This window comes from Heptranchias perlo, chromosome 6 (genome assembly GCF_035084215.1).
Source record: "Heptranchias perlo isolate sHepPer1 chromosome 6, sHepPer1.hap1, whole genome shotgun sequence".
Lineage (NCBI taxonomy): Eukaryota > Metazoa > Chordata > Chondrichthyes > Hexanchiformes > Hexanchidae > Heptranchias > Heptranchias perlo.
The window spans coordinates 53,494,996-53,518,898 of NC_090330.1; the positions used below are offsets into that span (position 1 = coordinate 53,494,996).

A 23,903-nucleotide genomic window follows, 5' to 3' on the forward strand; every position below is an offset into this window, starting at 1 on the left:
AAGAAAGATAACGGAATCTTTACTCAAAGATGTAATAGAAAAACATTTACAAAATGAAAATATAATAGAGTAGTCAGCACGGATTTCAAAAGGGAAGGTCGCACTTGACCAACCTTATTGAATTCTTTGAAGAAGTAACAGAGAGAGTAGGTAAGGGTAATGCAGCTGATGTAATATATTTGGATTTTCAAAAGGCCTTTGATAAGGTACCGCACTGTAGACACATGATTAAGGTCAGAGCATGTGGAGTGAAGGGACAGATAGCAGAATGGATAGCAAGCTGGCTACAAAACAGACAACAGAGTAGGGTTTAAGGGTAGCTACTCAGACTGGCAAAAGGTGGGAAATAGTGGTCCACAGGGATCTGTGCTGGGACCGTTGTTGTTCACAATTTACATTAACGATTTGGACTTGGGAATTGGAAGTACAATTTCAAAATTTGCAGATGACACCAAATTAGGAGGTGCAGTTATTTCAAAGGAAGAATGTTTCAAAATGTAAGAAGACATTAATAAACTTGCAGAATGGGTGTGTAATTGACAAATGAATTTCAATATAGATAAGTGTGAGGTGGTGCATTTTGGTAGGAAAAATAAGGAGGCCACATACTGCTTGGATAATAGTCTAAATGGGATAGAGCAGCAGAGGGATCTCAGGGTAAAGATACACAAAGTAGCGACGCAGGTTAATAAGGCCATAAAAAAGGCAAACCAAGCACTGGGGTTCATTTCTAGAGGGATAGAATTGAAAAGCAGAGAAGTTATGTTAAACTTGTAAAGAATTTTAGTTAGACCACGCTTGAGTTCTGGTCTCCATATTATAAAAAGGATAAAGAGGCATTGGAGTAGGTGCAAAAAAGATTCACAAGGATGATACCAGAACTGAGAGGACATACTTATCAGGATAGAGGTCTTTCAGATAATGAGAGGGTTTGATAGGATAGATGTAGAAAAAATGTTTCCACTTGTGGGGGAGATCAGAACTAGGGGCCATAAATATAAAATAGTCACTAATAAATCCAATGAGGAATTCAGGAGAAACTTCTTTACTCAAAGAGTGGTAAGAATGTGGAACTCGCTTCCACAAGGAGTAGTTGAGGCAAACAGCATAGATGCATTTAAGGAGAAGCTAGATAAGCACATGAGGGAAAAAGGAACAGGAGGGAATGCTGATAGGGTTAAATGAAGTAGGGAGGGAGGAGGCTTATGTGGACTATAATCGCTGACATAGAACAGTTGGGCCGAATGGCTTGCTTCTGTGCTGTAGATTCGATGTGACTCGATGTGTTGCCCACTTAGCCATTGGGGAACCTACATGTTTCTTTTGTAATTTTAATGAATTTTTTGAACATATGCTGTAGTAGATGTCTCTGTGAGCCATCATAACATTATTGTTGAAGAATTATTGCTCTGAAGATTTTATTCCCTATATCTAATTTTAAAATCTCATTGAATGGAGATTAATATAAAACCATAACTTTGCCGGAAGTGCAGCAGAAACCCCATTTACAGCGACAGAGTGCCAACAGCTCCAAGGAAATGTGCATCATGAGTTTAAATACTTGCATGTCTTCCTTCTCTATTCACCGAGGTTGTTCAGACATGTATGGTCAGAAAGGACCATACGTTTTACTTCCATTTATTTGTATAGAAACCCAGAGAAGCAGCATTTTGCAAGTAAAATAAAATGTAATGTAAACCTTGCTTTGCCTAAATATACCGTGATAGAAAGGAAGATTAATCAACAGTTGAGGTTCATTTAGCATGGTACAATAGTGACTGATTTTATGTAGAATTCTGTCTGTTTTGACTGAGATTAAAGCAAAATTTTAAGGTGCTTTGGAAAAATGAAAGCAATGTTGAAATTATTTTCTTTCAAACCTTGGAATGTGATCCTTGTGTTTAGAAAGGGAATTAAGAAGTGAAAAACAGTTGAATGGGGACCTCTGTAGGCAAATGATAGTACTGCAATGAAACAAGTTAATGGCAAATTTAGAAAAAATGCTGACTTCAGACATGCAGTTTCATAAAAGTATCATTGAATATAAGGTTGTATTTATATTTTAAAAATAAGATAACTGGCTGTTCATTGGATTACTTAGTTTGAGGTTTTTACCAGTTATACTACACTCATACATCTTCATCACTTGCCAATTTACTCTTGTATAAACTTGCCTGGAGCAAACCTGTTAATTTTCACTCATTAAAACTATTGCTTACTAAATTTGCCTAAAAAACGTAATCTATTTTGATGCATATCACTTAAAAAGAAACAGGGCTTCTTTTGTTTAAGCGATTTTGCAACCTGTCCTACTTCATCTGATTATAAATCTCATTTTTAACATTTCTTCAATATTGGCAGCCCTGCTGCAGTCACCTAATATATGTTCAGGTATATGTGTGTGTCCATGTCTCTCGTTCTTGCACGCACACTCAACTCATGCAATAACAGTGGATTTGGGCTAGCAGAGTCTCGGACCTTTGGCAGCCATTTTGAAGCAAAAAGACAATTACTGTAGAATCAAAATTCCTTCAAGGAACATGAAGAAAAATCTGGGCGGGATAGCTTGAAGTGAGCTGCATTGGGAGTTTTGAAGCCTTCACTTCAACTTTGTGCCCAATATGGAACCCCTATAGACTTTGAGACTGTTCCAGCTGTTTTCCACAGATATCCATTCAAATATAACCTATTTTGATGCATGTCTTCTCAACTATTTTCATTGCCACAGTAATTTAGCTGTTAACTGAAGGGCAAATCCCAATGATCAAATCTCACTGCATTTAGGTCATAAATGAGATAATCCTTATGCTTTTATATAATTTTATTGCGTCAAAATATCTCAAAAGTGCTTTATGCATTACTTTTTTTTGAAATGCAGTAACTGTTATGAGGATGAACATATATTCAGTATCTTATTTACACATACTTTGTAATGATTATTTTGGAAGCCAAAACTGCCTATCTCCAGAATATTGCCCACCTCCATCCCTACCTGATTCCCATTGCTGCTGAAACTCTCATCCACACTTTTGTCACCTCCAGGCTTCACTTCACCAAAACTGTACTCACCAGAGCCCTGAGCTCCTCCCTACACATTGCAACTTGTGAGCACTCTATTGTCTGCATCCTTGGCTTCACTAAATCCCCCTCATCTATCTGCCCTATCCTGACCAGCCTCCATTGGCTTGCTTTTCTGCAACACATTGATTTCAAAATCCTCGCCCTCATTTACAAATCTCTTCTTGGCCTTGCCCATCCCTACCTCTGTAATCTCATTTAGTTCTATATCCCAGTTTGATCCCTCCATTGTTCTCACTCTGGCATGCTGTGCATTGCTCCTTCCTGCCCCCATCACCGTTACATCTGTCCCCATATTCAAAAGCCTGCTCAGAACCTATTACTTTGAATAAGCCTTAGGTAATTTCTCCAAATTCCTGCTCGTTATCTGTGTTCCCTCTCCATTTTGTGAAGGACCTTGGAACGTTTTCTTTTGCTACATTAAATGCCCTGTATAAGTGCAAATTTGTTGTAGTTTCTGTTCTGTGTGCAGTAGACCATGGGGCAGCAATAGGATTTTAACAAGCTGAAAATGGCCACATTAAAATGGCAGCCCTGATGACAAGCAGCATTGCCAGCAGCTATTTACTTTTACCCCTGAAAGTATGTATGCTGCCTCATTTATATTGCAGCACCGCATACTGTCTGGGAGATTTTTTTTCAGTGTCGTCTTTGTTGTCATGAAGACTTCAAAGTTTTCTGCCTTGTGGCAAAATTAGGTTCCTGTAAGCCTGAAGGTTAACTGATTACATTTCTGGCAGTAAAAATCAATTGATTAAAATGAAATTGCAGTTTTGACCTTGTAAGTGATAAATGGAGTGTTTGGCTAAGTTATGCATGTATGTGAATTTTTGTTCAGTTTGGGGGGAATGCCCCCTCCCCCTTTACTCTGCTGTATTGTCTAGCGAGATGTTAGACAAATTTATAGCAACACGGAAATAAGATCATAAATTAGAATTCAGATAATCAGGGAATTCAACAGGTGCAACTGGTGATAGTAATCTTTTGAGCTCTGGAAATTAGGGTTTTTAATCCTCTCGTGTTGACCCACAATGGAAGCTGTAATTTTCCAATGTTTCCATCAAAATACTTATGCATCAGTTATTGGATGCCAAGATTTATTTCTGGGTACAAAATTCTTACCACCAACTGTTGAAACTGATCAAACAAAGAAAGTTAAAGTATCTGAAGATAGTGAAATACCTGAAGACTGCATGAAGTAAATAACCAGGCAGATTTTGATTTGAAAGAGCAAAATGTGATAAAAACTGAAAAAATTGACCTGGAGAAAACTGAGACCATGAGGAGGATACTAGCAATTTGATTAAAGATCGCCAAAAGATTTTGCAGAGGCTTTTAAAGGCAGGGAGAGAGATAGCAAGGCAAAGAGCTTTAGGGAGAGACTTCTGGAGGGTAGGACCTAGACAATTCTGCCATTGAGTGAAGAGCACTGGGAGGAAGAGATGCTTTGGAGGCTAGAGGTCAGAGACGATAGAGCACAAACGAGGATGGATGGATGGAGGGAGGAAGGTGCAGAGATAGATTGGGCAAGATCACAGAGGAACTTAGAAACCAAGACAAGGATATGTTGGTGACAGGGAACCATTGGAATTTGTGAGGACAGAAGTTAAGGGCGAAAGGGACAGTGGAGCCGGTGCAGGTGCAGATCTGTGGATAGTCGCAAATATTTAAACGAGAACTTTGAAGGCTGAAGTGGAGAAGTGTTCCATGCGAACAGCAGTTGAACATGGGTCAGTTGGTCCTCAGATACGGGCAGCAGAATCTGGAATAAGTTGAAATTTATGTCAGGTGGAGCTTCGAAAGCTGGCAAAGGAGAATTTGAATTTTGAGGTAATGGAAGTTTAGATAAGGGTTTCACTGTTGGTGGGGTGAGGTAGCAACCGAGATGGGCAATTTTGTAGAAGTGGAGTTAAGTAGCCTTCGTGATGAATATGATCTGAGGTTTGAAGCTCAGCTCAAAGTTGAGCATGACACTGAAGGTGTGCACTGTCTGGTCATGCCTGAGCAAACAGCTGGGAAAAGGGGTGATGAAGTCAAAGGCAAAACTATAGAGCTTTTGGTGGGATCTAAATAAAATGGTTTTGGCTTTTCAAACATTCAGTTGGAGAAAGTTATGCCTCGTCTATGATTTGATGTCAGATAGGCAGTGTGACATTATAGGGATATTCATGGAATATAGGGTGGTGGTGGAGTGGTGCAGTTGGATGTTATCAGCGCGTACAAGTGGAAACTGGCAGTAAAGAACCTGTTGTGGCCAGGGAAGGCTTGGAAACAGAAGGCATGAAACAAAATCATTACGAAGAACAAATGCTTAGGTATAATCTGGAACATAATATAAACATTTTTACGGAAGTGATCTACAGGGCCTTCTCAAGTAAAGGGGTCTCATCTGTTACCGTGCTTTGCTTCTTCCCGCCCCCACCCCCACAGCAGTATGTGCAAGAGAGAGACGTGATCTTTTATGTTAGAGACTCAGTATGCTTGTGGTCCATGTGCTCTAAGGCTTTAACCAATTATATCAGGATACAAAGTACATAGTACAAAACATTGTGCAATCATGGAGCCCATTTGCAGCAAATCAGCTCTTGCATTGATAAGTGTCCTTCTCTATATTGCCATTCTGACCTCAAGGGGTACTTTTTTAAGGCGAATGTTACTCCATCATCCTTGATAACGTGGTGCTATTTCACCCTGCCATTGATCTCGTGGAGCATTTCAAATAGTGAAGTATAAGGGTCAATTTTAACCTTCCGTGCCCAATAAGAACGGGGGGAGAGGGGTTAAAATATTGGCTGCTCAAAATCTTCTCTGCATTGATATTTCACAAAATGGCTTTCTCATGCACGTCCACCAAATTTCATAAGCAGTACTGCTTTATTCTACGCAGCCCCCACCACCACCATCCCAAGAAACTTCAGTGTTTTCCATTTTGACTTTGTAGGCAATTGGTAACTGAATCTAGATGAGAATGTGTACATCGTCTAATAGGTTTCTGTACCTGATATTAATACTAGATGTTTATTACGTTATTTTTTGGCATTTTATTTTCCCTGTTCTCTCCTCCTTTTCACCTGAAGACATTGAATCCTGCTGGTGTACGATTCCATTGGCCCTAGGAGCTCTGCAGTACTTGGCCCAGGGGGAGGGCAAGTTCAGGTGCAAGTCTAAATGGTGATTGTCCACAGGCTATTAAGCTGGAGGGGACATTAGATTTGAATCTGACACTGTTCTCATCACTATTCCTTAACATGCACTTTCCAGCAGAAGTTTAAAAAACTAAAGATGAGAGGTGGGAATCCTGGCTGATTTTTTTTTCTCTCATATCTCCTCCCCCTCCTGCCCTTGGCCCAGAAATGTAGCGTCCCAACTGCTGCCCCATTTAAGATCAATTAACTCAGCACAGACCTGGAATAACACTGGAGGTTTAACAGTAATTATCATTGTTATTTGCTAAGAATGGTGTACCTCATACAATAATAATTTCAAACGCAAGTTGGTGGGGGTGCGGGTTCCCCACATTGCTGCTGTATGTACGTTTTCTGGATGGTGCAGAATGTACACCTTTTAAGGCAGTTTTCAGTCCATGTATGAATCAAGTGGCATTTGTTTTCCAGATGCAAAGATGGCCTCAAGGGATTTGCTTTCTCAGCACTCAAGTAAGTACAAAAAATGTGAATTTTCTAAATTTTATCTGGTTGTTTATTTTCTGCTTTGCAGACTAAACAGTCAGCATGAGCCTAATTACGGATTGCAGATGAGTTTAAAAAGTAGCTTGCCATTATGGACAGCTTCTATTCCTGTCTCAAGACTGTACAATCTTACTGATGTCATGTATTGAATGAAGGCAAAATTTTATTTCAAGACAAGTACATAGTAGTTGCTGTGTTGTATGATGCTGTTGCATGATCGGCAAAACCTTCCTCCATAGTTGCAGCTAGTTATCTTGAGTGCTAGACAGACTTGGAGCAGGGGAAACTCCTGCCCGCAATTATAATTATAATCATTGTTTCTGAAGAAGAGCCAGATGAATCTGTCCTAGTCTCTCAAGAAATGAATTAATTTGAGTGTCGTGCCAGACACCATTGTCCCATGGGACAGAAGCAAAATAGACCTTTCAGCTTGCACATGATTTTATTTTGAGTTTAGTTGCCTTTAGAGTTGTACTTGCTCAGACAGACAGGACTTTTTTAAAGGAAATAAAAATAGCAGTTGGCAAAATAACATCACTCCCTAACAATTACCTAAAAACTGAAGGAAGTATAAATTGGAAGTCAATTTCAATTTTATAGAAATATTGAATTCTGTAGTAAAGTCAATTCAGATTTTGGCAAGAGGACATGGGCTGTAAATAGGAATCATTGATTCAAACTTCATTAAAGTATAGAAAAAACTTGTACACTTTGGAATATTAGTACTCACAAGCTGTTATAACGAATTCTTGTCTCTTTGTGTATTTTGATTACTAGTTGGTACTAATGATCAAATGTAGACCTGCACTGGTGTATTTACTGCAGGTACGAGTAGGTTAGTAGCAGGCACTGCCGGTTTCTTTGTGGTGAGGGCTGCAAATGATACTTCTCTGAAGTAGAAGTGCATGAACTCTTAAGGTTTGAAAGCTGAAGCACAAGAGATGGTTGGCTCTTGTACGTCTGATGTTTATGGTAAGAGAATGTGTGCCACTTATGCCACAAGGTACAAGAAATAGTATTACCAATGTAAATGACAAATGTTATGCCAATTACAAATTACCAATGTGGACAATTACAAACATTGTGTTCCCAGTGTTTATGAAGAAAAGATTTGCCAGCTTTCTGGTGCCCTGGTTCAATTTCTGGATTATGACAATTTTAAGTAGCTAATTTATATTTTTATATTCCTTTGGTTTTCAATTTTGGAATTGCTGATTCATGCTGAGGGACAATTCTGTACCTGCCAACAATCCTCCTGTACCTCACTCAAATAAATGGCCATTCTTCACATTTAAGGCTGGACTTTAATTATTGGCAGTCTATTCTGTTCTCACTTGATGTCAACGCATGCAATTTCCAGTGGGGTCATTAGGCAATGATCTGGAGCCGGAAACCTGGATGATTATTTCCTCTCCCTAGCCTAGGGGTGTCAAAGGCAAAAATAGCATCTCAACTGCTGCCCCGACTGAGATCAACTAACTGAAGACAGACTGAGGATCAGAACTTTTAACTTTTGGCCCATGTGGATTACATGGTGATGCATTTGCCCAAGAAGCCATCAGGGAGCTCTGGATTTAAATTTCAAGATTACATCAGTTCTAACTTCATTTCCTGATTTGTATTTTGTAAGGAATGCAATAACTCACTGGGCTCGATTTTCGCGTCAGCTTTTCTGCGGGTTTCCAACGGGGGGGCCCCGAAAATCCCGATATCCGGTCACGTGACCGAATCGCGCCGAAATCCCGGCCACTTCCGGGTACCGCGCTGACGTGCGGGGCTGCGCGCGCAAGCCCCGCTGGTGGGAATCCCGCAGGCAATTAAAGCCAGCGGGGTTCCACTTGAGTGTACTTACCTTGCTTGTTGAGGTCATTTAATGAGCTGAAGCAGCTGTCAAAAGAGGAAGTGTGGGATTTTAGGTTCAAGGCAGTGAGTTTCACACACTGGGGGAAACAGTCTCTCTCCAACCAGGCGTGTTGCAGCCAGCAGCCTGTGGCAGGTGCCAAGGGGCACTCCACGGGGGAGAGCCCTCACCCACGCAGGAGGCCACCACGTCACATAGGGCAACCCCTGCCCCCCACCACCCCCCCCAAGCCAGAGGACAGACCGACACGAAACCGCAGCCCCAGTCCGAGGAACCACCCACCTACTCTGCACAACCCCTCAGACCAACACCTGCCAGATGGGTGGTGCGTGGACACCCTCGGAGGACGAAGAGCATGACCAGCCCCAGCAGCCTCTCAGTCCACGCCGTCCGCCGCAGAGACGTGGAGCCCCCCAACATGGTGTTGTTGCACGCCCACCTGCACAGCAGGAGGGAGGGCTACCGCAGGGAGAGACTCATCGCAGAGGGCACTACCCTCGCCACATGGTCCACAGACCGAGGTGCAGCTCCCCGGACCTCTCCGAGCAGCAGTGCACAGGGAGGCGCAGATTTGCTCGACATGTAGTCGTGGAGATCTGCAGGCTCTTTCATGCAGAGCTGCTCCTGGCTGGCCCCAGCACCAACTGCTTACCTGTCGCTGTCAAAGTCACCACTGCCCTCCACAACTTCTCCTCCGCATCCTTCCAGGGTGCAGCCGGCTACACCGCCGATGTCTCTCAGTCGTCTGCGCGGAAGAGCCCTGCAAATACACCTGCACCTACTCTGCAGTAACACGATGGGTGGCATCAGTGGTGGGTCCTCATAGTGATACCCAGGAGCGGGCATTATTGGACACAACGGACAGGATTTGCGGAGACATGGCAGTGGTGGTGTCAATATAATGTGTGCTGTTTGTTGCTCTGAAATTCAATATAGGTAACACCCATGACAAACCCTCAGACACCCTTGTGCACCCCCTTCATGCTCACGACACGTTTGCCTTACGCTGCCTACTGCACATATGTGATGCATGCCCTGTGGCTGCAGCACAGGTGGTGGCAGGTTGAGTGAGGCTGGCCGTGAGGGAGATGCACGAGAGGGTGAGTATGGGATGAAGCAATGAGATTGTATGAGGATTGGGTTGCGTGTTAGTGGCAGGATGAGTACTGGCGAGGTGAGTCGGTGGAGGTAAGATGAGGATGGGGTTTGAGTGGGTATGAAGGGTGATGTGACAGAGTAGTGTTGGCGGTGCTGAAGGAGATGTGGGGTGGGGGCAGTGTTGTGGCAGATGGAGTGTAGGGGAAAGACTTCGTGTTCTCACTGTGGCTGACCTACTGCGGTCATTGCAGCGCCTCCTGCACTGTATGCAGGTGGGCGATATGTTGGTGCCGCAGGTGACCCCCTCTGCCACCTCGAGCCAGGCCTTCTTGGTGGCAGAGGCAGGCCGCTTCCTCCCGCCCGCCGGGGGGAAGATCTGTGTCCTCCCCCTCCTCCTCACCCCATCTGATGATACCTGGGGTGAGGCATCATTAAACTGGGAGCAGCCTTCCCCCTAGGCTGCTCCATGCTGCAATTTGTTCCATTGGTTGCAGCATCTGTCAGTGGAGGACTGCCCCTTTAACTAGAGAGCCTCCAGCTGACAGATCGTACTGCGCATGCGCAGCCCGCCCGACGCGCAGGCCAGCGCCGCGGACCCCGGAGGAGCAGGTAATTGATTCCTATTAGTGTGTTGCCTGCTACGATCGCGCGGGCAACCCACTAATTTCGCCGAGCGTGTTGACCACGCTCCCGAAACCCAACCCGCCGGAAACCCGCAGGCCTGGTAAATTCGAGCCCACTAAGTCTGAAACTAAAGCCATTTAAAGAAATACACAATGCTGTTTGTTCACATTTTATTTCATGTATACGTTATTGATTCCTATTTGTTAGGTTTATTGTTGGAAAGGAAGAAATTCCAACACATTCAGTTTTGGCAGAGCCGCGGAATATCAGTACAACCAGTAGCCACACTACTGAGCACCAGGCAGTAGAAGATCCAAACAAGAAGACCAAGAAGTCTTTGTTAGCCTTGACTAGACGACTTGTTGACAGAATGTAAGGAAACCTTTTAATTACTCATCACATTTTTTTAAGTGAGATGTTTCTTCCATTGACTAACAGTATAAGCATGAGAAGATAGGAAAAGTAATTTTTGCCTAAGGCAAGATAACCCACGGCACTATTGGTCACATGATCTTCAGAGAACAAAGTTTCAGTAGGATCCACCTGGACGACCAATTACCCAACAGGTTAGATTCCATTATCTAAAAATAAACACCACCAGAATCTAAACTAAGAATCAGAGTGTTTGGAAGTTTTGTTGACTGAGTTGATGCATTGATTGCTCAGATCAGGGTAGGATTTTAAGGTTAAACCAATGATGTGCCCTCAATGAAGATAACGTGACTCTACCCAATCATATTTTAGCTTATGTAGGTACCCGCCCAAAAAGCTGTACCAAACTGGCCAGGTGCCTGACTGAGATCAATCCAGTGTGCAATATTTCGGAAAAGAGGAATTACTTTTGTTTTGCACTTATTTCAAATGGAGATATATTGGCTGCAAGAGGCTTACAACCCTCTAGTGGAATATTTCTTACAGCCTAGCAAAACAGGCCATTTCTTATGTAAACTAATGCTTTATTTAATCTATTTAATGTACTTTTGTAGGGGCAGTGGTTGCTTGGGTCTTGCGTGATTAATTCAAAGAAAGAACTTCATTCTCTGCAGAATGCACAAATTTTTCTTCAAATCTGGACAAAGAAATTTCTTATCGCCCATTTTTAGGGGAAAGGGGGTTAGAATGAAAAATTTAAATACAAATAGTTCAAAACAAAAAGGGGAGAGGGGAAAGAAAGTCCATAAGATGCATATGAAATCATAGTTAGCTGAAATAATGTCTAAAGGACTCAGGGTTACAGAACCTTTCACTCTGACCTCTGAATTAAATATGGAACTTTTACATTTGTTTTCATGTTACTCGTGCCTGAGAAAGGCAGCACAAATTTGTTTTCCTGCAAGAATATTAATTTACTATACTAAATAGCAAGTTGTTGATGTTAAGTGAAAAATCGAGAAGACCCTTGCAAATAACAAAATGAGAAACACATAATTTGAGATACATTTACGATTATGTCAATACCAAATTGAATCAGACACTTTGTATTAGAACATGTCTCAATAGATGGTCTGGGGAATTTATCTTTTTAATTATTCCATTGGAGATTAAACAGGCTGATTTGGCCCAGACTTGGATGGCAAAGCACTGTTAAATATCAGACCCTGAGCGGCTTCATTTAATTGAATTTTATTGACAGCGTGACCAGCAAACAACATTATTTTAGCGTTTCAGAAGCTGCTATTGCCTAGGGAAAGAAATGCTAACAGATTAACGGTCACTATCATGAAGTATGTACTGGCATACATAGAAACCTTGGAACAAAAAGGAGAAAGGTGTTACAACTTCCATCTTTTCACTGAGACCAGCACAATAGTACCAGAAGCAGCTAAAAGAAGCCTATGGTAACTGACCTGAGGATAAGATTTTCTATTCTTGGCTTAACTGTTATAAATTTTAATGGCTATAGCAGAATACTAACAATAGACATGTGGATAAAATTACCAGTATGGGAAAACCCCTTGGTAATGTGGAAAATTCCACTTGTCAACTGATTAGGCAAGAACTTCTTTCCATCTTTAATTAGTTCAAAAACTGCTTCAAATTTGTTATCACTGCATTCCTTGCTTTCTTGCTGCTATCTTATCTTTGACCTGTTGTAGTTTCACCCTACCCATTATCTTTATACTGAAGGAGCAAGTTATTCCCTTCTAGGATCGATTTCTCTTGTTGAACCATAAGATGATGATTTGCAGGGGCAAAATCTACATTTATGCAAATTCAAAAAATGTATCATCAAGCAGAGTAATTTATTTTTTATAGTACTAATGAGGCAGGACCAGTAAATGTCCTTCCTCATACGCATTTTTAATTTGTGATCAATTTGGTGCTCATTAAGATTGAGGGTTGGAGCAAATCTCTATTTTGGGCATTCAGTGTCCGCCTCAAGTGCTCCCAGATTAGCATGGGTTAGTTGCAGGCAAGGTTCCCTCGAATTCTTTTTCGGCCATGTGTGGAATGAATTTGGGCTTGTGCACCGACATAAAGGCTGTGTGCGCCACCGTAAAAAAAAAATCACCACTTTAAATAGAATATCTTTTTTAGAAAACATTATGCAGGGTAAATAACAGAACAAATGTACAAAATAATGGATAATTGTAACAATTTAATGTTATATTGGCTGATAAATTTATATAATTTATGAAATGAGTTTCTTAAGTTGCACACTAGGATTGAGAAGACCAGTCTAGTTATATTGTATTAAAAATTATCTGATAGGAACGATTCCAATCAGCTTTTGGTAGAATCAGCTTAATGACTCTGATTCAAACAGAAATAAATCGTGTGCAATCAGAATTTTTAAATTGAGTCAGAAATACAAAACACCTGTCAAGTCAGTCGGTGTGAATTTGGGGATAGGGAACAGTTTAATTAAAGCTTTCCCCTTCCCCACCCCTCCATTGACTCCTCAACAGAGTTTAACAAATTATTGCTTTCCAATTGTACATCTTGCAGGTCTCATTAGTTTTGGCTGCCTCTATGTATGGGCCCCTCATCTCTGATTGGGTGGAGACGCCGGGTCCCCGGGTGGGGACGCCGGGTCCCCGATTGATTGGGTGGAGACGCCGGGTCCCCGGGTGGAGACGCCGGGTCCCCGATTGATTGGGTGGAGACGCCGGGTCCCCGGGTGGAGACGCCGGGTCCCCGGGTGGAGACGCCGGGTCCACGATTGATTGGGTGGAGACGACTGGTTTCCGGCCACTGATAAACGCATTGGTTTCATTTTACCTCTGGGTCTGGTTTCACTGCAGCCAATCAGATGCTCACTTACTGCATTTCCTAGCAATGCGGTAAACAATGCGGCGGCTGGGGCCGGAGCCCCGGGATCAGACACTTGGACACTCCCGAGCAATAGAGGCAGAACAGCCTGCCTGGGGCTGGGGTCTGGGAAAGCAGGGCTGGAGGTGGGGCTGGGGCCCGGGCACTGGTCAGTGTGAGAGAGGGGCCTGGGGACTAGTCAGTGTGAGAGAGCGGCTGAGAGCACTGGTTTGGTGTGCGGACAGAATGTTTAAGTGCGGGGCCCACAACTAACTGCTGCACGACCGCGCATGCGCACAGCTTAGAGGGAACGGTGGTTGCAGGGTAAAGCCCCTACCTATGCTTAGACCAAAGAATACATCTTAAACTCAATCTCAGAACACAACCTCCTAGTCACAAGTTTCTTTGTGTTTCACAAAATTGGTATGCCACCTCTGAGTGTGATTGCTGATTTTGTAACAAAATTGTCTAAAGTACTGGCAGTTTTGTACTGTCACCCACTAGAAAGCAGGTTAAGAATGCCTAGGTTCGTTTCACTTCTTTTGGCCTGGATTTGAACCCAAGTCTCAAACATGAAAGGAAAGCAGACAAATCTATTGGGTTCCACTTCCCAAAGTTGTTTTCAGCTGCAGTTGAGGAAGTGGGTTGACCACAGGCAACAAAAGCAAATACAATTTCCTTGTTACCAGAGTGGCGCTCTCGCACAGATACAGCAACTGCATGCCACCACTACTAAAATATTCAAGCTCTAAATAAAGAAGGGATGTGTGGTAGTATTAACAGATTGAAGTCCTACTCTAGTCAGCTCCCCATCTGGAGCCATGTCATATAGAAGGCATTGAACAGAAGGGTGGAAAAGAAGGAAAATCAGAAAGTGTCGATTCTCCTGCCAGTTGACTATGGCGGAATGGTGGGGGGGGGGTAGCACTGCAGCAGCCTGGTAACAGGTGGTGTGCCCACCCTCTCTGCTGTAGTCGCAGGCTAATTGGGTAAGGAAAGGGGATAAAAATGTAAAATAAAAGGGGAAAACACTTAACAAAAAAATTATAAAGTTTTTTTTAAAAGAAGTTTAAGCCAATTGGAATTTCAAATCTGTATAATGCTAGCTGAATATCGTCTGATATTTAAGCCAAGGTCTACAGATACAAAATTCCTGACTAAGAGCACTGCACAAGAGTATTTGTGCCTAGCATGCGATTAATCCTTCAGTTACTTCAGTGATTATCCAAAGGTTTTTTTTGTACCAAGCTCAAATAGATGATGTAAAGCAACATTGAAAAATTAATTTATTTATAATTATATATCCTGTTCACTTGGTTGATATTTTACTCAACTGCATCTTGTGTGCATTCAGTTTGTGGAACAGCACACACATGCTAAACACAAAAGCTTGCTGGTACAAATATGTAGGTTCATGTTGTCGTAGGATATGGTGTTCAAAACCTATTGAAGGTTTTTGCCAATGAAATTATTAAATGACCAGTTCTGACACTGCAGTTATAATAACTCTGTTCCTGTTGGATATCTTAAATGTTCAAACTGACTTCACAAGTGTCTTGATTCTGTCAAACATGTCAGCCATCATTAATTAAATCAACTACGATCATTTGTGCTGACAAGAAGAAATCCAATGAGGCATTACATTGTGTGTACCATAGTGACCCAGGCAGACACATGAGCTTGCACGGTTAGTTTTTCCAACTTTTGATGCAAAACCTGAATCATGAACATGACAACATCCTGTTTTCTTGGCTAGACAAGGTGACATGCGATTTTATCAGCCAGCTCCACAAACCCTTCAATTACTGATAGGCTGAACTTTCAAGATATGTCCAGTTTATTTTTCACTATTAAAACTTTCAAAAATGTATTTTCTTTGTATTTAATTATATCTACAGAAATGTACACAGCAATAGATAAGTAGCACAGTGGTGCAATGTGTAGCACTCAACACATTGCATAGAGGTAGAATATGCATTTACACCCAAACAATGTGTTCCATCAAAGGGAGGTGTGAATGGAGGCTTCAAAAGTTAGTTACCCTAAAATGCTGTCACTAACCTCCTCGCAGTCAGTTACGTAACAACATTGGGAGAAGTGTGGGAAGAGGCTGCATGCTCATTTTCTTGGTTTGGCAACAATGTGGGCCCAAAACTGAGTTGCAAACCCCACATCCTACCCTCACCCTACCACCATCAAAATCTTACCCATGCATTGGTCACCTCTAGAATTGACTTCTCCAACATCCTCCTTGCTGGCTTCCCATCCTCCTCCCTCCATAAACTTAAACTTGTCCTTCCATGATGTAAATTTCTAAAACACAGCCATCTGTATCTTTGCTGACCAACACTGGCTTCTGTTCACCATCGCATTGATTTAAACATCACGTCTTCATCTTCAAATCCTGCCACAGCCTCGCATCATGCTACCCCTCCTCAAACCCAATGTCCCTTTCTGCATTCTTAGATCCTCCAAGTTTCTCTTCTCTGCATCTCCCTTCCTATTACTTACCATTGGCACCTTCCTATTAGTCACCTTGGCCCTACTCTCTGGTACTCCCACCTTAAAGACCACCACCTCTCTACATGGCCAATTTTAATTTGACGTGCACAGTGAGTGGACCGTTCCTGCCCGATGTTACCGCATGAGGCCCGAGCCAATATGAGGCCTGGATCTAATTTGCATGCAGCCGGCAAACTGGCCCTGTGATAATAAATGTTTTTAATAAAAAAGCTTTGGCCGCTTCACTGGGTACAAACTTATGAAATTGAGGGGCAGGAAAAGACCAGCTGGTCCATCAAGCCTGCCCCACATCATGGTGGATCATTACAGCCAAACACCTCCTCCACCCCTCCCCCAACCCCCGCAGCCATGTAATTTCCTGGGAGAGGCAATAAAACAGAAAAAACCCTGGGCCAATAAAGGGAAAAATATTCTGTCAGATTCCTCTCCGACCTCCTCAGATGATCGAAACCAGTCCAGGAGATTACATGGACCAATTGTTATCTATAAAGACACTTACCTTCTATATGATGCAATCTCTGCCCCAGTCAGGAACCTGTCCAGCTCCCTCTTGAAGGCACGCAGAGAGTGGGCACCCACCATACCACCCGGCAATGTATTCCAGAGGCTCACAATTCTCTGGGAAAAGAAGAACTGCCTAACATCCAGTCTATTCCTATTCTTCCATAATTTAAAATTGTGTCCTCTGGACCTCCCCAATCAGTTAAACTGGAATAATCTGTCAATAGGGACACTATCCAGCCCTTTAATTATTTTATAGCTCTCTATCCGGTCACCACTAAGTCTACGCTGCTCTAAAGTAAATAGACCACGGTGCTTGTTGCCTTGTTTTGTGATGGACAACTGGCATGATGGAAAATATGGATGTGCATATCATTAGTCAGCCTCATTATCTGAATGACGCCTTACATACCTTACTGTCTACTTCCACTCATTTTTTCTATATAGATGAACTGAGGTTAGGAATGGGACTGCAACATACCAAAGAGTACCTTCCAATGAGGCACATTATGCAAGCTGTTGATACAGCTGTTTGGAGGAAACTCTGGCTTTGACAATGAGGCTGAAAACATGAAGTAATCTCACATTGTGAAGCTTGAGATCTTTTCAGTTGACCTTTTAAGCACAAAATTTGAGTGTGCCGCTTGTAACATGATGTATGACCCAAGATTTTACTTCCCTGATTTAATGCCTATACATCATTTAATTTATTACTGCTGTCAGTTGAAATTCAGCTGGTACAGTGCTTCTCATTCATTTTCTTTTATGGGGTGCATTAAATTGTCATGTATTTAATAACCAACCATGTATAATGAGCACAATGAAAGTCTGATGTGGAGTGCTGAGTATGTATTCACCCCCCACCCCCCCCCCAATAGTATTTCATCAATTATCAAATCTATGTCTAAAATCTGTAGTACATTGTAGTGTTTGTAATCTGTGATATAGTACACATTTCTAATTTCACTCTCATTAACAGAGAATTCCTAAAACACATTCTTTATTGTAGCTGTTGAGATTTCTCTCAAATATTAATAGGATGTGCTGTATTTGAGGGGATTAGATGTTAAAAATGTTATTTTTCTGTTCAGTTGTAAACATGGCCCAAGACACAGATGCTGTAAACATTATGAAGACAACTGTATCTCCTACTGCGTTAAAGTGAGTAATTGTTTTCTAATAAAGCCGGCACTGCCTCATTAGAATAAATCACGTACCGTAGCCATTTTGTAATCTACTATCCCAAGTTGTTCATAACGTGGGTGGCTGTTGCTTCAACTAAAAAAAATAATGTGGGTCTAAAATCTGGAATGCTGGGAAAGTAGTGATTTGGCATGGAGTATAATATTTTTGAAATCTGGGCTCGCATCCAAGTTTTTGTGACGTGAGGTAAGTTATTTCAGTACCTTTCCTTTCTGTACGATATTTCTGTTCTTTGTAAAAGGTAATTGACTTTTCTCAGCAATATTAGGGGAGCCAATTTTAACAACTCCCCTGTTCTCCATTTATGGTACTTTTTATTCCTGACTAACTTTTAACCAAAATTAATGAGAAGTTGTCTTAACAGATTTTAATAAAAGTCTTCCTCTCATTAGGCACCAGCTTCTTTTTAACAGTCTTCTATTTGCACATCTCCCTTTTTTATATATATATAAAAAAGTGGCCACATTAAAATAGCTTTAAAACCAGATTTTCAACAACTTCATTAATGCCCTTGCCTCATCAGACAGCAGGTTCTCTTTACATTCACCCTCATTTTTGAACGGGGGAGGAGATTGAACTATTTTTCAAGTTATCTTCCTTCTCACTCGTCTCCCTGTTTTTTTCACCAAATCCGGTCAAGAACAGGCTAGCAGTCCCTGCCGATCCTGCTCGGAGTCGTTTGCCATGAGGTGTGTGCCAAACGTCTAACGAGGGCTCTCCCTCTGATTTTTCGCTACCCGTTCCAGTCCGAGACCCATTCCAGGAATCCATCTCGTGCTTTCATCCTTATGAATAGCCGTTCGTTTTCTTCTTTGAATGATTTCTATTTCCTAATTAGTTAAATGTCACCTTTTCTTCAGTTAGTATTGCAGGAACCACTTGCCAGGTACCTGAGTTGGTCCATAGTGGAGTGCTACTTCAGGGCTGAAGCAGGAATTCTAAGACCTCAGAGTGAGGCTGTGGGAAGTATAAGTAATTGTGCACTAGGCCCCGAACTACCCATGAGTAATGCAGTGGGAGATCTACAGCTAAATACTTAAACACACATTACAGCCTTTACCTCATAAAATAACCTTTTGGCGGGAGGATTACATTGAGAATAGTAGAATTTAGAAGGATCCTTGAATCCCTCCGGTAATCCTAGGATCAAATGACCAAGCTGTCATTATTTCAAAAGGGCAGCTTTCTGGTCACAGTAAGGGATGTCCATGAAAAGACGGTATAGAGTGTTGTGGTAGGACATTACATAATGCAGGATCATTAAATCCAGTCCTATAGTAGTGCATGTATATTGAAGAGGAGGAGAGGCTGAGCAGCTCATCGTTTTTACATAGTTCACTGATTAGCTGTTTAAAATGCTGATCAGTAATGCACTGTGTTCAACATCACTGCTCACTGATGCTTCAAACAGCTAAGCAGTGCTTTCCTAACTATGCAGATTTTGAGCTAACAGCAGCCTCTCACAGCATCCGAGAGTTGTGATCTTGGTATTTAATGATCATTTGGGAATCTATACGAGTCAAACACGATAATCAGATTAAAACCAGAAAATGCTGGAAATATGCAGCACTTCAGTCAGCATCTGTAAAAAGAAAAGACGGGTTATGATGTTTTGGGTGTGTACCCTTTATTAGAACAGGTGTGTACCCAAAACGTCATATCCTATCCTTTTCTTTATTCAGATGTTGACTGACCCGCTGTGCATTTATTTTAAAATTCCAGCATTTACAGTTTTTCATTGCCATTTTAGATTCATATATAGATAGATTTTATTTATATATACACATGGAAGAGTAATTCAAGACACTATCTGATAAGGGTACGATAGTGTAGTGGTTCAGTTACTGGACTAAAGGAGTCAACCGCGTTGGTGGGGGACTGGAATCATATAGGCCAGACCGGGTAAGGACAGCAGGTTTCCTCCCCTAAAGGACATTAGTGAAACAGTTGGGTTTTTATCACAAACTGACCGTTTCAATGGTCACTTTTACTGATTTTGTTTACAGATTTTTTTAAAAACTGAATTCAAATGTTTAAACTGCTGTGATGGCATTTGAACTCACATTCTCTGGATTACAATGCAGTAACATAACCACTACACTGTCGTACTCACTTGGATAATGCCAAAAAGTGTTACTTTTGAAAAGTTAAAATAAGTCCAGCAACATTCCATTTGAGATTTTTTTTAAAGAGTGTGTGTAAGGCTGCAAAAGTTGAATAAATTACAGAGAATCCTGACAGCCTATTAGTTGATTTACGAGGCACCCATTATTCACTTTTTGTGCTTACTTTCTGCAATTTTCCATTTTATAATGGAAATTCAATCCAGAGATGTAAAAGAAAATGTAACCTTGCATGTTTCTAAAGCATTTTTTCAAAAATACTTTCCAGGGTTTTATACGGATGTTCAGTGTTGGCTACCTTATTCAGTGCTGCCTTCGTATTCCATCGGCACTTAGACACCTGTTTACAAAGCCATCTCGACTGCTGTCTGCTTTGTACAATAAAGAAAACTTCCAACTTGGAGCATTTCTAGGATCCTTTGTCAGTATTTACAAGGTAATAATAATACACAAAACTTGTAATACTGGTTTATTCCATTGTGAGATTGAGATACTGGAAAAACTGCAGTTTTAACAACACTTGAGCATCAGTAATCAATGTTATTGGATTCAATATTGTAAAAAAAGAAAAATGAAATGTAATTACAGTGTGACACATTTATCGCTGTGACTAACTCCAGGGGCTAGCGCAAGCGCACTCGGGCCCGGAGCATGTTGGACCGCGCATGTGCATTTTAGGTCACCAACTGCCCTCTCTGACGTTCGCTAAAAGCGCGGACTGGGGGCTGAGCAACCAAAGTGCTGCCAATGCAGGTAGCCGTAAGAGGGGAGGAGAGCAGAGCTTGGGAAAAGCAGGGGGATGGGGGCAGCAGAAGTAGAAGGAAGGGGAGAGCAGGGGGTAGGGTGTAAGGGGGGAGCAGAAGCAGCGGGGGGAAGGGGGGAGCCCAGATGGATAAGAGGGGGGTGCGGTAGGGGAGAGAATGTGATCCAGATCTAAGGGGGTGTAAGAGGGAGAACGTGGTCCAGCTGGGGAGATGGATCACACTTCCCCTCCCCCCCCCCCCCCCCCCCCCACTCTCTTCCCTGTTAGACTTGGATCACACTCCTGAGCATGAATGGCAGCGAGTTGATTTCTCAGAAAACCCGGCGCAAGCGCGGCAAGTGACGTCATCGGACTCAGTGTCATTATTCACTTTGTAATGTAAAAGGTGACCCCCGCCCCCATTTTCTACCCAATAAACCTGGAAACAATCCATGGCCCACACACAATGCCCCATCAGTCATCGCAGCTCTCTCCCACAGTGTTTAGTTTGACTGAGCGATTAGTGACAATGTCGATTTTCGATTGACCCAGGACGTCCTCCTGTACGTGCGCTGGGCCATCCGATGACATCACTCTCAGTGCATGCGAGAAAAACTACGGCTCCGCTAGTGACATCACTTCCAATGATGTCACCGTCACCCATTCTCATTGAATGAAATGCACCTCACAAAACCAACCTTGCAGCTCAAATTATGTAAGCTAGTCAATGTTGTGGATGTGTCAAATTCAGCCTCACAGAGAAATGGCTACAGCCCCGGCATGAACATGCAGTGTCCGTTCATAGGGCCACGTATTTGAAGGGGCCCGTTAGCCTGGTGTGGAGTGTTTCCAGAGTCAAAGCGAGATGGGAGACTGCTCAATGTGGAGGCCTCACTCCTCCAGAGGACAGGGGAGTTTGGTAGGAGTTTTTATCAGATCATGCTGATAGCGTTTGACAAGGTTCCACTAAGAGACTGCTAACATACATGAGAGCACATGGAATTGGAGGCAACCTATTGGTTTGCCCTCCGCACCTGTTTCCGAACCTGGACGTCAGTTTGTCGATGCTCCAAGAAGACTCCACCCTATCTGCGTCAACCTTATCCCACCACGGGAACACTGACTTTAACTTTGGACTCCCTCCTATTGTCCCATCTCTATTCCCTGTTTATTACCAGGACATATCTATCCCAATCTTGCTATGTAACCACATCTATCTAACTTGAGTTTCCCTGTGTCCATTCGCATGCATGTTTTGGCTGCCGCTCCAGACCCGAGCCCATCGCTTCTATTTCCCCTTTTTTCTTTTCTCTTTACTCCTCCTAGGCCCCTCTCTTCTGTAGTCATGCCTCCTTTCATTTTTCCCTTCTCGAATACTCTGCCCACCCCCAAATTCCTACCCCAACTCTTCAGCATTCCTCGACCTTCCTACTCTCCTGTCTCCATCCCAGCCTTGACTCCTCCTTAGATAAGCCTTCAACTTTCCTCTGGGCCTCTCTTGGCATCCTCCGAAGGGCCCATTGAGGCACTCGGTGCTGCCTCCTTACGAGCAGCAACCGCAACTGCCCCACCGTATTCTCTCACCAACTTTCCCGCCCTGCGTGCCCGATGGGGGCTAATCTTGCCAATCTCCTTCCTGACCCACTCACCCCTCACAGCGCTGACCCTGTGGACTCTGTCAGTGGATCAGCTATCCCCGCCCCTTTCCGCATCTCCCTCCAGAATGTCCGTTCACTTTTGAACCAGGCCCTTGCCATCCATGAGCTTATTGTGGATGATTGCATCGACATCATGGCCTTGATGGAAACCTGGCTGAAGGGTGATAACATCTTCCACCTTAATGAAGCTTCCCTGCCTGGCTATACCTCCCACCACTTGCCCCGCTCAGACCGCCGTGGTTGCGACGTGGCCCTTATTACCAAATCATACCTTGGTCTGTCCCCCTAATCCTCTGGCACCTTCCCATCCTTTGAGCACCTCACTTTGTTGCAACTCTCACGTCTCCTTTAAAATCCTTGTTCTCTATCGCCCCTCCAAGTACCACGCCAAGTTTCTCACCAAGCTATCTTCACTGTTTTCCTCCCTCAGGCTCTGCACCGAGTGTCTTCTCATTCTTGGTGACTTCAACCTCCATCTCAACTCATCATGCCCTCTCTTCTCTGAGTTTACTGCCCTCTTATCCTCCCTTAATCTCTCCCTCCATATAACCTCCCCTACCCATATTCACAGTCACCCCCTTGACCTTGCCATCCCACGTGACCTCTCTACTCCCATTGTGTCAATCATAGATAAGGCCATCTCTGATCACTTCCTTGCATCCCTCTCCACCCACAAACCTCTTCCCCCTCCCCCCTCCCCCCTCCCAACCTCACTTCCTTCTGTCTTCGCCACTGGAAAAAACTCCTCCCCCCCACCCCCCCCCAAAGTCACTTATAACCGCACTTTCAAATTCTCAACGGTCAACCTTTGGCCCTCCATTCACCATGACATTTCTGCAGCTACCAATCTGCTCAATCACCCTAACCTCCACCTTTGAGGCCCTTGTCCCCATTTAAACCATTACTCTCTCTCACCTTGGTCATACCCCCTGGTACGGCCCTCATCTCCACTCCCTTAAGTTCAAGGTACGCAGACCTGAATGTTTATGGCGGACAACTGGTTTAGCCATTCATCGCTAGACCACATAAAGCACTATCGGGTCCTGCCACTGTCCGTGGCAATACCAGAATGTGTTACTGCCAATATAGTGATGGCAGTAGATGCGACCCACATTTATATAGTCAGTTTCCATTATAAATGGGGACATAGGAATGTATAATAGAAAAATATAAAAATAGGGACAGAATGTATGAGTTTAAAATGTGGAGCGAATTAAATCTGCGTACCTTGGACCAGTTATTTCCTGCCCTCTAATCCCACTTCACCTGAAAACTATACTTGATCTTGACACTGTGGGAAATACTATGGAAGATCGACTAGTTATGGGTTAAAAACACAAGATAGACAGCAACTGTGGCAAAAGTATTTTGTAAATATGCTAGAAGATCATATAAAATTTATTCAAGGTATAAATAGAAAACATGCATTGCAGTAAAATGGAGAAAGCAGTTCCCATATTCACTGGAATACAATGTATCCAATTTTTATGATATTTTACCATAAAATGTTTCAGATTTGAGTAATTTAAAATATTATGAAAAATTATTTTG

At 42.7% G+C, this 23,903-nt stretch overlaps 1 protein-coding gene across 1 annotated transcript in view; it reads left to right on the forward strand.

Annotated features, from left to right (window-relative positions):
* Positions 1–23,903, forward strand: part of tmem135 (transmembrane protein 135) — a 362,855-nt gene that overhangs the window by 310,226 nt on the left and 28,726 nt on the right. Inside the window, exons 7-10 of the mRNA XM_067986325.1 lie at positions 6,693–6,734; positions 10,558–10,722; positions 17,718–17,787; positions 20,221–20,388. Of these exons, the coding sequence (XP_067842426.1) occupies positions 6,693–6,734; positions 10,558–10,722; positions 17,718–17,787; positions 20,221–20,388 (445 nt within the window). The remainder of the gene's footprint in view (positions 1–6,692; positions 6,735–10,557; positions 10,723–17,717; positions 17,788–20,220; positions 20,389–23,903) is intronic.